The 14,727-nt window shown below is 42.3% G+C and overlaps 1 protein-coding gene across 1 annotated transcript; it reads right to left on the bottom strand.

Annotated features, from left to right (window-relative positions):
• On the bottom strand, window positions 5,480-9,983 carry LOC100621895 (protocadherin alpha-1). The gene is given in 4 exon segments (XM_021085162.1): window positions 5,480-5,518; window positions 6,084-6,728; window positions 6,767-7,599; window positions 7,602-9,983. Coding segments are annotated over 4 exon segments (2,448 nt in total). The 5' UTR covers window positions 8,533-9,983.

The raw sequence follows: 14,727 nt of genomic DNA, 5'->3' as shown, positions 1-14,727 counted from the left end.
ATTACCACTGAGCCATGACGGGAACTCCTTACTTTTAATATATAAGAAAAAGAAATCACTACACAATAATCCTTCTGTGGAATCCAAATTATCTAATCCACTTAATGGTCAGATACCTTCGTGAAAAGGTCCTTAATAATGTTATCCTATGACTTGTATTACTACCTGCTGTAACGCTCTCCTCCTAACACTTACTCTGTTCCCATTAGCTTAATGGCAGTGGAACCATAATGACCATGATGCTGTATACTGACATTCCCATTCCATCTTTAAAATAAACATAATTTTATTTCTGACTCGTGCAAGGTTCTCTGTGGTTACAGGAGACTGCCTAGAACAGCCTTTCTCCACATGTTGGCGTCACATCCCAGAATGCTTTGATCTTGTGGCATCTCAACATCAGCCTTTACTTCCCTAATTGCTGCAACAAGAAAAGACAGCCGAAGACAGTCTTGCACTGGCAACTACCTATTTCTACTTGGAAGTGATATACCTCATTCGCATTTCATTGATCAAAGAAAATCACAGCTCAAAGTAGCAGGAAAGTGAGATCCTCCAATGTTATCAGAAGGAGAAGAGAGATATTGATAGCGGCTACCAGAACAAACTATTTCTCAGCCTCATTTATTTGTATCCTTGACTGACCAAAAGTCTCAAAGATATTTTGTGACACCTAACTTTTCTAATTACTTATTGTTATACTAGAAACTAGAATTATAATTCTAATCTTAGGAAGGAAGTTTTGCAAAAAAGAAGGAGTGTATCAAGAAGGAGTCCTCTCCAGTGTTCTCCTTTGTATTTTAAGCAATGTAGATGTAATACTCCCCTACAAATGAAATTACATTGGTAGCATCATACCAAGGTCACTTTATTTATTTATTTGTTTGTTTATTTATTTATTTATCTTTTTAGGGCCGTACCCGCGGCATATGGAGGTTCCCAGGCTAGGGGTCGAATCGGAGCTGTAGCTGCCAAGCCTAAGCCACAGCCACAGCCATGCCAGATCTGAGCCGCATCTGCAACCTACACCACAGCTCATGGCAATGCTGGATCCGTAACCCACTGAGCAAGGCCAGGGATCGATCCTGCATCCTCATGGATGATTTTCAGTATTTTCAGTATTGACAGCCTGATGATTTTTGCTTAGTTTTTTTTTTCAGATGGGCAACAAAGGTGTGAAGCTGCCAATTTTAATGGATAATTAATATTAACCAAAACTAATCCAACTGCATAACAATGAGTATAATCTGGTAATAAGATGTCACTATATATAACTTAAGCTTTTGAGGCTATGACCTTTTTTAAGTCAGTAAGCTTCCTAAATGATATAAATTGGTATAACCACTACAGAAAACAGTAAGGAGGTTCCTCAGAAAACTAAACCTAGAACTACCATATGAGGAGTTCCCATCATGGCTCAGTGGTAATGAGCCCGACTAGTATCTATGAGGATGTGGGTTTGATCCCTGGCCTCTCTCACTGGGTTGAGGATCCAGCATTGCTATGAGCTGTGGTGTAGGTCACAGACATGGCTCAGATCTGGCATTGCTGTGGCATAGGCTGGCAGCTACAGCTCCAATTGGACCTCTAGCCTGGAAACTTCCATATGCCATGGGTGTGGCCCTAAAAAACAAACAAACAAAAACTACCGTATGATCTAGCAATCCCACTCCCGGGCATACATCCAAACAAAACTATAATTCAAAAAGGTATATGCACCCCTTTGTTTATAGCAGCACTATTCACAATAGCAAAGACAGGGAAGCAACCTAAATATCCATCAACAAATGAACAGATTAAGAAGATGTGGTATATGTATACAATGGAATACTACTCAGCCACAAAAAAGAATGAAATAATGCCAGTTGCAGCAACATAGATGCAATTAGAGATTACCATGCTAAGTTAAATAAGTTATAAAGAAAAAGGCAAATACAATATGATATCACTTATATACTGAATCTAAAATATGGCACAAATGCACCTATCTACAGAACAGAAAGAGACCCACAGACAGAGAGAACAGACTTGTGGCTGCCAAGGGAGGGAGGGAGATAGACTGGGAGTTGGGGGATAGTAGAGGCAAGCTATTGCCAAGCTTATTAGAATGGATAAGCAATGAAGTCCTACCATAGGGAACCATGGACAGTCTCTTGGGATGTATATGTGTGTCACTTTGCTGGACAGCAGAAATTGGTACAACATTGTAAATCAACTATACTTTAATGAAAATAAATACAAAAGTAAATTTCCTTAATGAATGACTAATCTGGATTGTAAACATACTATGAAATAAGTACCAAAGAATAATATTTCCACAACACTATATTATTCTGTTTTATCAGTACTAAAGTATTAATGAATAACATATTAATCATAGCAAAGTACAGGAGAAAAGTAGAAAAACAAGGCAACAGGGACATCTTTATAAAGGAGGGAAGAAGTAATACATTTTCTGGAAAAATCTTGTAAAGGAAGACAAAACTATTGAAAGTTGGCACACAAAGATTCTGAGTAGCACAAGAATACATACTATCAATGGAAAATCCATTCATAATTATATTAAAATAAATATTAACTATACCCCTCCACAATTATCTTTTCCTCCATTCCAGAAGTATCTTTTCATTTAAAAAAATCATTCTTCAAGTTTTGCAATTTTTTTTTTTGCTTTTTTTTGTTTGTTTTTAGGGCTGCATGTGTGGCACATAGAAATTCCCAGGCTAGGGGTGGAATCAGTGCTACGGCTGCCGAACTATATACCACAACTCATGGCAACACTAGCTCCTTAACCCACTGAGCAAGGCCAGGAATCAATCCGCATCCTCATGGATACTAGTCCGGTTCGTAAGGTGCTGAGCCACAAGCTGAACTCTGCTTTGGAATCTTAAACCCACTTTTTTTTTTTGGTTTAGTGATCATTAACTAATATCTGATATTATACCTTCAACTCACCCAGAAAAGTCTTAACCTTTGCAACAATAATCATAATACAGAAAGAAATGTTTGGTTGTTCTTAGATTCAAAATGCGTTAATCTAAAATTTTGTTTTGACAGTGATCCCAGTGTAGCTGTGGGAAGGCATGCCTGAATTTCTTCAGGCCAAATTTAATAGGCTACTGGTATTCATCAAATGACATCCAGTTCCATTAGTAATCTTACTGTTGACCTCTCAGTGAAGTATTGCTAAAAAATTGATTTTTCAACCTATATAAATTCCTGAAGAAACAAGTCGTGCCATTCTAGCTTCAAATGCCAGCCTCTAACAAGTTCTTTTTGGCTTGCTAGAAGAAGTGTATGTTTACCTTCTCAATACTGCTTATGATTTTCTTTGGACTCAAAACGTAGTTTCTGGAGTTCCCTAGTGGCTTAGTAGGTTAAGGACCTGGTGTTGTCACTGTTGTGTCTCTGGTCATTGCTGTGGCTCAGGTTCTATTGCTGGCCTGAGAACTTCTGCGTGTCATGGGTACGGTCAAAAAAGAAAGCAAAACAAAATATAATTTCCTCTATCCCTCCTAATTTTTTTTATCTTTTTTTTTTTTTTTTTTTTTTTTTTTTTTTTTGCTATTTCTTGGGCTGCTCCCGTGGCATATGGAGGTTCCCAGGCTAGGGGTCTAATCAGAGCTGTAGCTGCCAGCCTACACCAGAGCCACAGCAACGTGGGATCCGAGCCGCGTCTGCAATCTACACCACAGCTCACAGCAACGCCAGATCGTTAACCCACTGAGCAAGGGCAGGGACCGAACCCGCAACCTCATGGTTCCTAGTTGGATTCGTTAACCATTGCGCCACCACGGGAACTCCTTTTTTATCATTTTAATTACCCTTTCCAGAGCAATCTCCACCTACTTTATTATATTTTCTTTAGTTGGAGCAATGAGAATTACACATAAGTTTTCTGAGTGCAATTTGCATAAAGAAGGAAAGCCCATATCTGCTTTGTTTCCAGAAAACTGGCTTGTAATAGTCAGCATTATGTTACCTTTTTTTTCAGCCACACCCTTGGCACGTGGAAATTCCTGGGCTAGAGATCAATCCTCAGCTGTAGCAGTAACCTGAGCCACAGCAGTGACAATGCTAGATCCCCAACCACTAGGCCACCAGGGAACTCCTATGTTGCCAATCTTTAAAAAGTCACGAATAGAATGAGATCCTCCCTTATAGACAGCTTGGTTAGACAAAGAAAACTAAAAGGCAGTATTACACTACATCAAAGTCTTTTCATAGTATAATTTCTATTTCAATAGGCTGCAATGTGGTCCCCTTGAAGCCAAGGACCTTGCCTATTTCACTATTGCTGAGTCGTAGCTTCTACACTAGGGCTTAGTATGTAGCAGGCTCTCCATGCGTGCTTGTGAAATGAACCGATGATTAAATATATTGAGTGTCCCTAGAGGAACTCCTAGGCTTACACATGGAGATATAGCAATGCGAATCGAGGAAGAGAAATTATTTTGTGACTCTTTAATTTACCTTTCCCAATTTGATAATCTTCCAAAGTTGATCTCATATTTAAAGGATCCGGAAACTTTTCTTGACAACCTAACTCTAAAAAAAAAAAAAATTGGGGCTGATTTTTGCCAAAAGGCGGGGTGGTACAGTAATTAATGTTTGAAAGTTACAGAAACATGCTCACGGCTTATTTCTTGCAACACTCCAAGCAACAGCTCTATATCATTTCAAATCTCTGGAAACTTAGCAAATTATACTAATTTCCTATAGAATGTTTTCACAAGAGGACTTTAATCGGACTTTTTCTGTATTTTTATTTGAATGTTTGCAAACAAAAAATATGTTAATACATGTGTAACTTCAGAATTAAACATGAAGTAAAGTTTAACATTATGCTCTTGATTTGATGATAGGCAAATATAATAATATTTATAACAAGTATGTTTAGGTGGTTTTGCAAAAATGCTATCAAACACGCTGTTCACTATATCGCTAAGCCCTGACATAATGAGCAGGAATCCACTCTTCTTTGAATTTACAGCAGGAAGAGAAGTTTTTTTTCCTCTCTTGAAGAACTGGTATAGAAGATTTCCCTTTATTCCCATTTATTATATTTAGTTACTTCCAGGAAGGTATTAGGATGTGCACTCAGCCTATGATTAATTTTTTTGATAAATTGTTCACACTCCTCTTGATCTTTTAATTTGGCTTTTAAACATTTGCTTTTGCAAATTTCTTCCATTGTAAGCTACCTTAAATATTTTATGAAAGGAAATGAAGTGCATTAAAACAAGCAAGTTCTGGATATTCTTGGGAAACTTGCAGAAAACTTAGTAAAAATACTGCACTTCGTCTGAGCCTCAGTGCCTTCATCCATAAAGTGCGCCTAAAGTATGCACTTTACAGAGTTACTGGAAAGGTTGAGAGAGGTAAAAGTAAAGGGTTTTAGAACATTTGTGAGTAAATGGAAGGGGCTCAGTAAGTGTTTTCTAAGCAGATCCTATAATAAAAAATTAATTCCACATTTCTAGAAGTAGGAGAACTCAAAGTCGTTGGCATCAGCAAACTGATCACCACAAGAAAGTTATATAATTTAACATAAAAATTAAAACATCACCCTATACATATTACTTTCTCTTAAAACAATTTTTAATTGCCCACTTTGAAACTTAAAAAACCTTAGGGGAAAGATAATTTCTGTAACGTCGCCTATAACTTTTTGTTCAAGACTTGATGTTTTGTTGCAAGATATAAACTTGAAAATGTCACCGTATTTAACTATGTTAAGATTCTGTGTAAAATATGATCAAAACTACTTACTACTTCAGTATTCTTTCAAAAGTATCATGCTAAGTATCATGCAAAGGAATATGACAGATTGTTCCTACATTAGTTTCTTTGGTGGTGGTTTGATTCCAAGTTTCATTCAAGATGCAGCTGGGACTAATAGAATAAATACCTACAATAAAAATCATTATATAAAATTTTTTAATACCTACAATAAACGGTAAGATGTTTTGATTTTACTGAACACTTTGAATACGTCTTTTAAAGTGACTTTTGAAAAAAATGGTTAGGTAGGTAAAATTTAAAAAACATAAATAAAGCCAAAGCTTTAAAGTTGAACTTACCTTACCACAAAGATCCGAATTTGTTTCTGGATGTTCATTTCCTTCCGACGTGTTCACACCTGGAGAAAGGCTGGGGCTGAAGGCCATGAGGTCGGCCTTGGGCGGCCCCTCCCCAGAGCACACCCGCTGCCGCCGCCGCCGCGGAGACGAAGCCCAGCTGCCCACCGCGCTCGAGCACACCAGCCGGGCCGGCCCGGGCACGCACGCGCCCTCGCCGCGCGGCGCCGAGCACCGCAGCGCCGTGTACACCAGCAGCGTCAGCACCAGCAGGCTCGACACCGCGCAGATCGCCACCACCAGGTACACGTGCACGTCCACCAGCGCCGCCTCCGCCGCCGCCGCCGCGGGGCCCACCACCAGCCGCGAAGACGCCTTGGGCGCCGCGCCGCCGTCCTCCAGCCACAGCAGCACGGTGGCCGTGGCCGTCAGCGCCGGCTCGCCGTGGTCCTTCACCAGCACCAGCAGGCGCTGGCGCGCCGCGTCCGCCTCGTCCAGGGCGCGCGTCGTGCTGATCTCGCCCGTGTACAGCCCCACGCGGAACGCGCTCCGCGCGCCCCCCGGCGCCGCCGCCTCCTCCTGCAGCTCGTACGACAGCCACGCGTTGTAGCCCGAGTCCGCGTCCACCGCGCGCACCTTCGCCACCACCTGGCCCGCGCCCACCCACCGCGCCACCCGCTGCTCACCACGCCCGCCCCGCCGCCCGCGCCCCCGGCCCACCCGTGCGGCGGCCAGGGCGACGGCGGCGGCGGCGGCAGCAGCGCGGGCGCGTTGTCGTTCTCGTCCAGCACGAACACCTGCAGCGTCACGTTGCTGCCCAGCGGCGGCGCGCCCGCGTCGCGCGCGCTCACCCGGAACTGCAGCAGCTCCAGCTCCTCGCGGTCCAGCGGCTGCAGCGCGAACACCTGGCCGCTCTCCGCGTGCACCGACACGTAGCTCGACAGCGCGCGCTCGCCCACCCGCCGCTCCACCAGCGAGTAGGCCACCCGCGCGTTCTCCTGCGCGTCCGCGTCGCGCGCCGACACCGTGAAGATGTGGCAGCCGGGCGCGTTGTTCTCCTTCACGAACACCGTGTACTCGGGCTGCGCGAACACCGGCGCGTTGTCGTTCACGTCGCCCACCTCCACCGACACGCTCGCCGTGGCCCACAGCGAAGGCGAGCCGCCGTCCCGCGCGGTCACCACCAGCTCATAGCTCGCCACGCTCTCGCGGTCCAAGGTGCCGTCCAGCACCAGGGAATAGTAATTCTTGAAAGTGGACACCAGCTTGAAGGGGACATGAGGCGTCAGGGTACAAGTCATCTGCCCATTAACGCCGGAGTCTCGGTCGGACAAGGAGATGAAAGCTATGACCGTGTTGGGTGGAGAGTCCTCTCTCACCGGCAAAGACAGGGATGTGACAGCCATTTCTGGAGCATTATCATTTACATCCAGCACTTTCACTAAAACCTTGCAGTGATTTGACATTGGAGGACTTCCTTTGTCAACAGCTTTTACTTGAATTTCGTAGGATTTGTTTCTTCATAATCCAGTCTACCAATTAACTTAATTTCCCCTGAGGTGGAATCTATTTTGAAGGTTTTCTTAATGTTAAGAGGAACATCGCTGACAAAGGAAAAGATAATTTCGCCATTTACACCTTCGTCAGCGTCAGAGGCATTTAATGCGGTCACTAATGTTCCATTTGCTGTAGTCTCTAGTAAGTGTACTCTGTACACGGCCTGGGCAAACAATGGGGCGTTATCATTAACGTCGAGCACTGTGATCAGCAGCTGAACTGTACCTTCCAGCTCTGGTTTGCCCCCGTCAGTGGCTGTCAATAATAAACGAAATTCGGGTGTTTCTTCTCTATCCAAAAACTTCTTCAATTCAAGAGAAAGTGACTTACTCAATTCGTCATTTGCCTGTACATCTAAAGCGAAATAATCACTGGGGCTGAGGGTGTATGTTAGAAAAGCATTGATCCCAATGTCTGCATCAGCAGCGCCCTCTATCGGGAAATGCGAATCCAGCAGTCTAGATTCAGGAATAAAGAATCTTTGTTCTTTGGCTCTAAAAACCGGTGGGTTATCGTTAATGTCCTTCACCTCCACCTCCACGTGGAACACCTGCAGCGGCCGCTCCACGATCACCTCCAGGTAGATATAACATTCTGCGCTCTGACCACACAGCTCCTCCCGGTCGATCCGAGAATTCACAAACAAAATGCCATTCTGCAGGTTTACCTCCAGAAGGTCCCCGCCGCCTTTGGACGCCATCCGGAACAGGCGCGGCACCAGCTCCGCCAGCTCCAGCCCCAGGTCCTGAGCGATGCGGCCCACGAAGGTGCCGTGTTTGGCCTCTTCGGGGACCGAGTAGTGGATCTGGCTGCTTCCGGCCTCCCAGGCTGCGAGAAACAGAAGCGGGAGCAGCAGGCGCCGGGCTCCCTGGCCACCTCTCCCGGAAAACAGCATCGCAAATGCACGACACCTTTCCTATCTCTCTCACTTTACTTAAAATCTTAGCTTTTTTTTTTTTTTTACTTCATATTTTCAATAATTTATCTCCTTACCGTTTTCGTCTTCTCTGGGGCGGTGACAAAATGGAGCTTCCTCCTTTAGTTTTTGATAATCAGTACATTGCAAACATTGACAAGACTTTGTGGTATACAGCGACATCATGTGGCTGGATGATGTAGATTTTAGGTCCAGTCACTGACGTCCCTACATTCATTTGCAATTTACTTAATGCATTTTCAATTTTATGTCCTTTAAGACGGACATTCCAAATCTCACTGAGAGTACATGATACAGTAGTGTTTTTCTTTAACTTTTTCTTTAACCATAAAGATATTACAATTAGATTTGGGGAAATCAAGATACATGTAGTAACCTCACATCTTTTTATTTTAAATGAGTTATCAGCTCATATATTTCTATTATTAAATATTTGTAACTAAACTCTGGAGTTTTAAAGTAAGGTGCTTTGACCACTAAAGTTCACCTTATCCTAGGATAGTTTGGATGTTTGTTTTTAAAAATTATATATCATACCAGGTACTTATATATCAAAGTTTTAGAAATTTTTCTGACATACACTTAAAATTCCCTCAATGTTGTATGAACAATAACATCATTTTCAGATACTTTAAATATTAGAATAATATTTGGGACATTTCCCTTTGTTGCTTGTAATATAACACATAAGAACTGAACTTATAACTTTGACTTCCAAAAGTCATTATTCCAAATTGTGTTCAATGGATCTTTATTCCTATTTTCATCTCCACCTGTTTTTTTCTTATTAAGGTAAAACACTGTCATATTTCAATAAAAATCATATGAATGTTGAATCAATATCAAGTACACATATCTGAGAATTTTATAAATCTAATCCATAGCCAAATTTTTATTTTATGTATTTATTTTTCTTTTTACAGCCACACCTGTGGCATATGGAAGTTTCCAGCCTAGGGCCACAGCCACAGTCACAGCTAGTGCCACAGTGGATGGGAGACACATCTGCAATTTACACCACAGCTTGCTGCAAGGCAGGATCCTTAACCCACTGAGCAAGGCCAGGGATGGAACCTGCATCTCATGGATACTAGCTGGGTTCTTAACACAACCGGCTATGCCACAGCACGAACTCCTCATAGCCAAATTTTTTAATGTAAATACTATGTGAAGATTAGGTTTTCAGAAGAAAAGATTTGAGAAAATCTATTTATAAACTCTTTCAACTTCAGTCCAATTAATTCATAATCAGAATGCTGTACCTACATGAAAATTTGACTCACAGTGCCTCAAGGGGTGTGGCAGGTCCCCTCTGAGGCTTGGAGTTCCCGTCCTGACGCAGCGGAAATAAATCCGACTAGGAACCATGAGTTTGCTGGCTCGATCCCTGGCCTCGCTCGGTGGGTTAAGGAGCCGGCATTGCTGTGAGCTGTGGTGTAGTTCGCAGACGCGGCTTGGATCCTGTGGTGGAGGCTGGCAGCTATAGCTCCGATTAGACCCCTAGCCTGGAAACCTCCATATGCCTTGGGTGTGGCCCAAAAAGACAAAAAGACAAAAGCAAAAAACCACTTTTAACTTTAACCTTGGGTTTTGTGATAATTGTAATATGGTGGTAAGAGCACGGACTATGGTTCTAGTTTGGGCCAGCTGCTGGGTAACTGCACAGCCTTGGGCACATCCAGCGGTATTCTCACCTACAAAATTAGAACATTAGACTAGGTCGCTCGCACATTTAAGGACTCTAAGGAACCTTCCTCAGGTTTGTGATCTTGAACTCCTAAACAGTGTGCATTTTTTTCCGTGACAACCCGAATAGTTTTTGAGGGGTGAGGTGTGGTAGGGTGACTAGTACAAACAAGTTGATTAGTTCATTTTACTAAAAGGATCCCAAATCCAAAAAAGTATAGTGGTGATTGGTCAGTGAAATGCATCGAGGAAGCACTCTTCTGTCCTGCATCTGCCCAGAGGGAGTAGACCAGGGGCAGTCAGGGGGAAGGAAAGAGTGAACCTAGGTCAGAGTCAGAGGGGATATAGGTGGGGAAAAGAGCAAGGAGGAGACAGCCTGGCAAGAGAAAAATGGACCCCAAAAAGCTAAGTGATGTCTGGAAAAGTGTGAGGGATCAACATAGGTTTCAGGGGGTAGGAAGACCATCTGCCCTTGTAAACAGTAGTGCAGCCCATACTGGGAATCACTTGGCTTTCTGAAAAAATTTATCTTTGTTAAATGCTTATTGAAAAGGTAGTGATCGGCTTACTTTGGATCTGATGTTGCCAAGTACATCTTCTTTTTTAAATGACAGTTTTGGTGCTTTATAATTAGGTACCACTAAAAAAAAGAAAGCACTTTGGAAAGCTAGCTGTGTTACGTTAAAAAAAAAAAACAACCACCACAACCAGAAAAGTCCCCCACCCTACACACACACACACACAATTACCAAACATTGTTTCTTATAAAGTTTTACATGATGGTGGAACAAGGCAGTAACGCTGATACTGGACAAATGGTGCTCAGTCCCAGATTTGAGTAGAGTGATAATAGCTTGAATGTTCCCATGTTCTAATGTTGCTCACTTGTGTAAAATCTCTGGAAATGGAAATGTTAGTGCACACTGGCATTCTTCCTTGGGCAAAGATCTATTTTTGGTTCCACCATTTGTAGTTAAGTGAAAGGATTTAAAGGGTGTGCTTATCTGGCAGTATCAATGCTATTCTATTAATAGATAAATATAACTTGGGTTCACATCTAACCTTCATAAAGTGTGTAAAACCTGGTACAGTGTGTGTAGTGGGCAGTCATTAAATATTTAAGTTCTCTATCCCTCAGTAAGTTTGATAGTTGGTCATCTTGCCTGCCTTTCTGATCTTATTGAATCAACCTATGGTCCAGAGTATTTGCAGTGAATGGTCATTGCAAAAGAGATTTTTGAGAAAGTTGGTATATCATGCAGATATACAAAATTTTCTTTCTTGTAACATAAAAATTGAATAAACTATCACTAGTTAATTCTTAAAGAATAGCCTTTTTAAAAAGTTGGGGGGGGGTCCTGCTGTGGCAAAGTGGGTTAAGAATCCAATTGTAGTGGCTCTAGTCACTGTGGAGGCATGGGTTCAATCTCTGGCCCGGTGGAGTCGTTTATGGCATTGCCACACCTGCAGTGTAGCTCACAGCTGCAGCCCAGCACAATCGCTGACCTGGAACTTCCATATGACATGGGTGCAGGCAAAAAAAGGGGAGGGGATAGTAACCTAGTGTCACAGTGGGTTAAGGATCTGCCTTTGCCACAGCTGCGGTGCACGTCCTAGCTGCAGTGCAGATTCGATCCCTAGACAGGATATTTAGAGATTGAACAGTTAAATTTTTTGACTGCAGAAGGATCTCCACATGCAAAAGAATGAAGTTACACCCTTATGTTGCACCACATAAAAAAGTAACTCAAATGACTCCAAGACCTAAATGTAAGACCTAAAACTATAAAACTCTTAGAAGAAGACAGGGCAAAACATTCATGATACTGAGGTTGGTGATGATTTCTCAGATAAGGTATAGGTAAAAAAGAAAAAAAATAAGCAAATTAGACTTCATAAAAGTTGATAAAAATTCCATCAAAGGACACTATAATGGATTTCTAGTTTCTAGTTCTGAATGTAAAGAACTTTGAATTACCACTCCAATCTAACAACAGGTAAAAAGCAGAAAAGAATGAAAAAATTAACAACTATTCTTGGATTTGCAAGAGAGGGGAAGACCTGGGGAAACCACTGCCCCCAAATTAAAGGGATATACAGGGGTATTTCTCTTGTGTCACAGCAGGTTAAGGATCTGGCATGGTCACTGCAGTGGCTTGGGTTCAATCCCTGGGCTGGGAAATTCTGCATGCTGTGGGGTATGGCCAAAAAGACAGAGAGAAATACAGATTTTTGTCAGAGATTACTGGCACAGAACTCAAGAGAGAAGACAATGTGGGAACCAGAGCTGGAGGAGGAATATCTAAAATATGACAAACTGCTGGAGGCTCAATGTGGGTGAATCTGTAAATTGAAAACTCTAGGGGAAAGCAGTCATGGGGGGCAAAAAGTATTTTGAAATTTACCTCCAGTAAATATCAGAAAAATCCCTCATGTTTCTGGCAGTGGGAGGGAAACAGAATCACTCTGAAATACCCAGAGTACTCTGTTCTTAACAAGGCCTTCTCTTGGGGAAAACTAACTAATGGAAGACTAAATGTTGGGTTATTATCAGAGCCAATGTTGGGTTATTATCAGAGCCCAAATGACCTGAAGGAATGGAAATCCTAACTCCAGCAGCCTTCTATGGTATTCCAAAAATATCCAACTCCAGGGCATTCCAGCCATCCTGTCTAACCTGGGGTGGAGGGGAATGAGAAAAAATTGTGAAGTTCATAGTTCAGAAGCATGTGATTACTAAAAGGCGGAGACCTAATCATAGGACAACAGAATGCTTCTCCTTTCCCAATACCTCACCACCACATTATTATTAGCTTATTTATAGTAGTTCCTTCTACCTGATACATAATGTCCAGTTATCAACAAACAATTATGAGGCATATCAAAAGGCAAAAGAAACCCCACAATCCGAAGAGCAGAGCAAACATCAGAACTAGACATGACAGGAATGTCAGAATTAACAGATGTGGAATTTAAAACAACAATGATTAGTATGCTAATGGTCTAATAGATAAAGTAGACAGCATGTAAGAACAAAAGAGAAGGGCAATGTAAACAGAGAGATGGAAATCCTAAGAAAGAACCAAAAAGGAGTTCCGTTGTGGCTCAGTGTTAATGAACCTGACTAATATCCTTGAGGATGTGGGTTTGATCACTGGCCCTGCTCAGTGGGTTAAGGATCTGGTGTTGCTGTGAGCTGTGGTGTAGGTCACAGACGTGACTCAGATCCCGCTTTGCTGTGGCTGTGATGTGGACCAGCAGCTGCAGCTCTGACTCGACCCCTAGCCTGGGAACTTCTATATGTCATGGGTGCAGTTGCAAAAAAAAAAAAAAAAAAAAAAAAGAAAGAGCCCAAAAGAAATATTAGAGGGGTTTTTTTTGTTGTAAAAGAGGTGTTCCCATGCTGTCTCAGTGGTAATGAAACTAACTGGGATCCATGAGGATGCAGGTTTGATCCTTGGCCTTGCTTGATGGGTTAAGGATGAAGAGTTGCCACAAGCTGCAGTGTAGGTCACAGATATGTCTCAGATCTGGCATTGCTGTGGCTGTGGTGTAGACAGGCAGCTACAGCTCTGATTCAACCCTGGCCTGGGAACTTCCCTATCCTGCAAGTGTGGCCCTAGAAAATACAAATAAAATAAAATAAAATAAAATAAATTAAAATGTAAAATTAAAGCTGCCTTTGACAGGCTCATTAGTTGATTGAACATGGATAAGAAAAGAATCTCCAAATAGAGGATATTTCAACAGAATCCTCAAAAACCAAAAAGCAAATAGAATAAAAATTGAAAAAAAACAAAACAGAAATCCCAAGGACTATGTGATAATTTTAAAAGGGTAAAACGTACACATAATGGGAATATCAGAAGAAAAATAGAAAGTAAAAGAAACATTTGAAATAATAATGATAAAGAATTTCCTCCAAGTTAATATCAGACTCCAAATTAATTTGAGACACCAAATCACAGATTCAGAAAGTTCAGACAACATCAAGCAGTATAGGAGTTTCCATCGTGACTCAGCAGTAAGGAACCCAACTAGTATACATGAAGACACAGGTTTGACCCCTGGCCTCCCTCAGTGGGTTAAGGATGCAGGGTTGCTGTGAGCTATGGTGTAGGTTGAAGATGCTGCTCAGATCTCACGTTGCCATGGCTGTGGTGTAGGCTGGCCCCTGCAACTCTGATTTGACCCCTAGCCAGGGAACTTCCATATCCTGAGGATGTGGCCCTAAAAAGAAAACAAACAAACAAACAAACAAACAAACGGGAGTACTCATTATGTTCAGTGGAAATAAATCTAACTAGTATCCATGAGGATGCAGGTTCAATCCCTGGCCTCGCTCAGTGGGTTAAGGATCCAGGGTTGCCATGAGGTGTGGTGTAGGTTGCAGATGCAGCTCAGATCCCATTTTGCTGTGGCTGTGCTGTAGGTTGGAAGCTGTAGCTCTGATTTGACCCCCAAGCC

Source organism: Sus scrofa, chromosome 2, assembly GCF_000003025.6.
Source record: "Sus scrofa isolate TJ Tabasco breed Duroc chromosome 2, Sscrofa11.1, whole genome shotgun sequence".
In the NCBI taxonomy this organism is placed as follows: domain Eukaryota; kingdom Metazoa; phylum Chordata; class Mammalia; order Artiodactyla; family Suidae; genus Sus; species Sus scrofa.
Note: the sequence above shows the minus strand (reverse complement) of the source record. Positions and strands in the feature narration are given on the sequence as shown.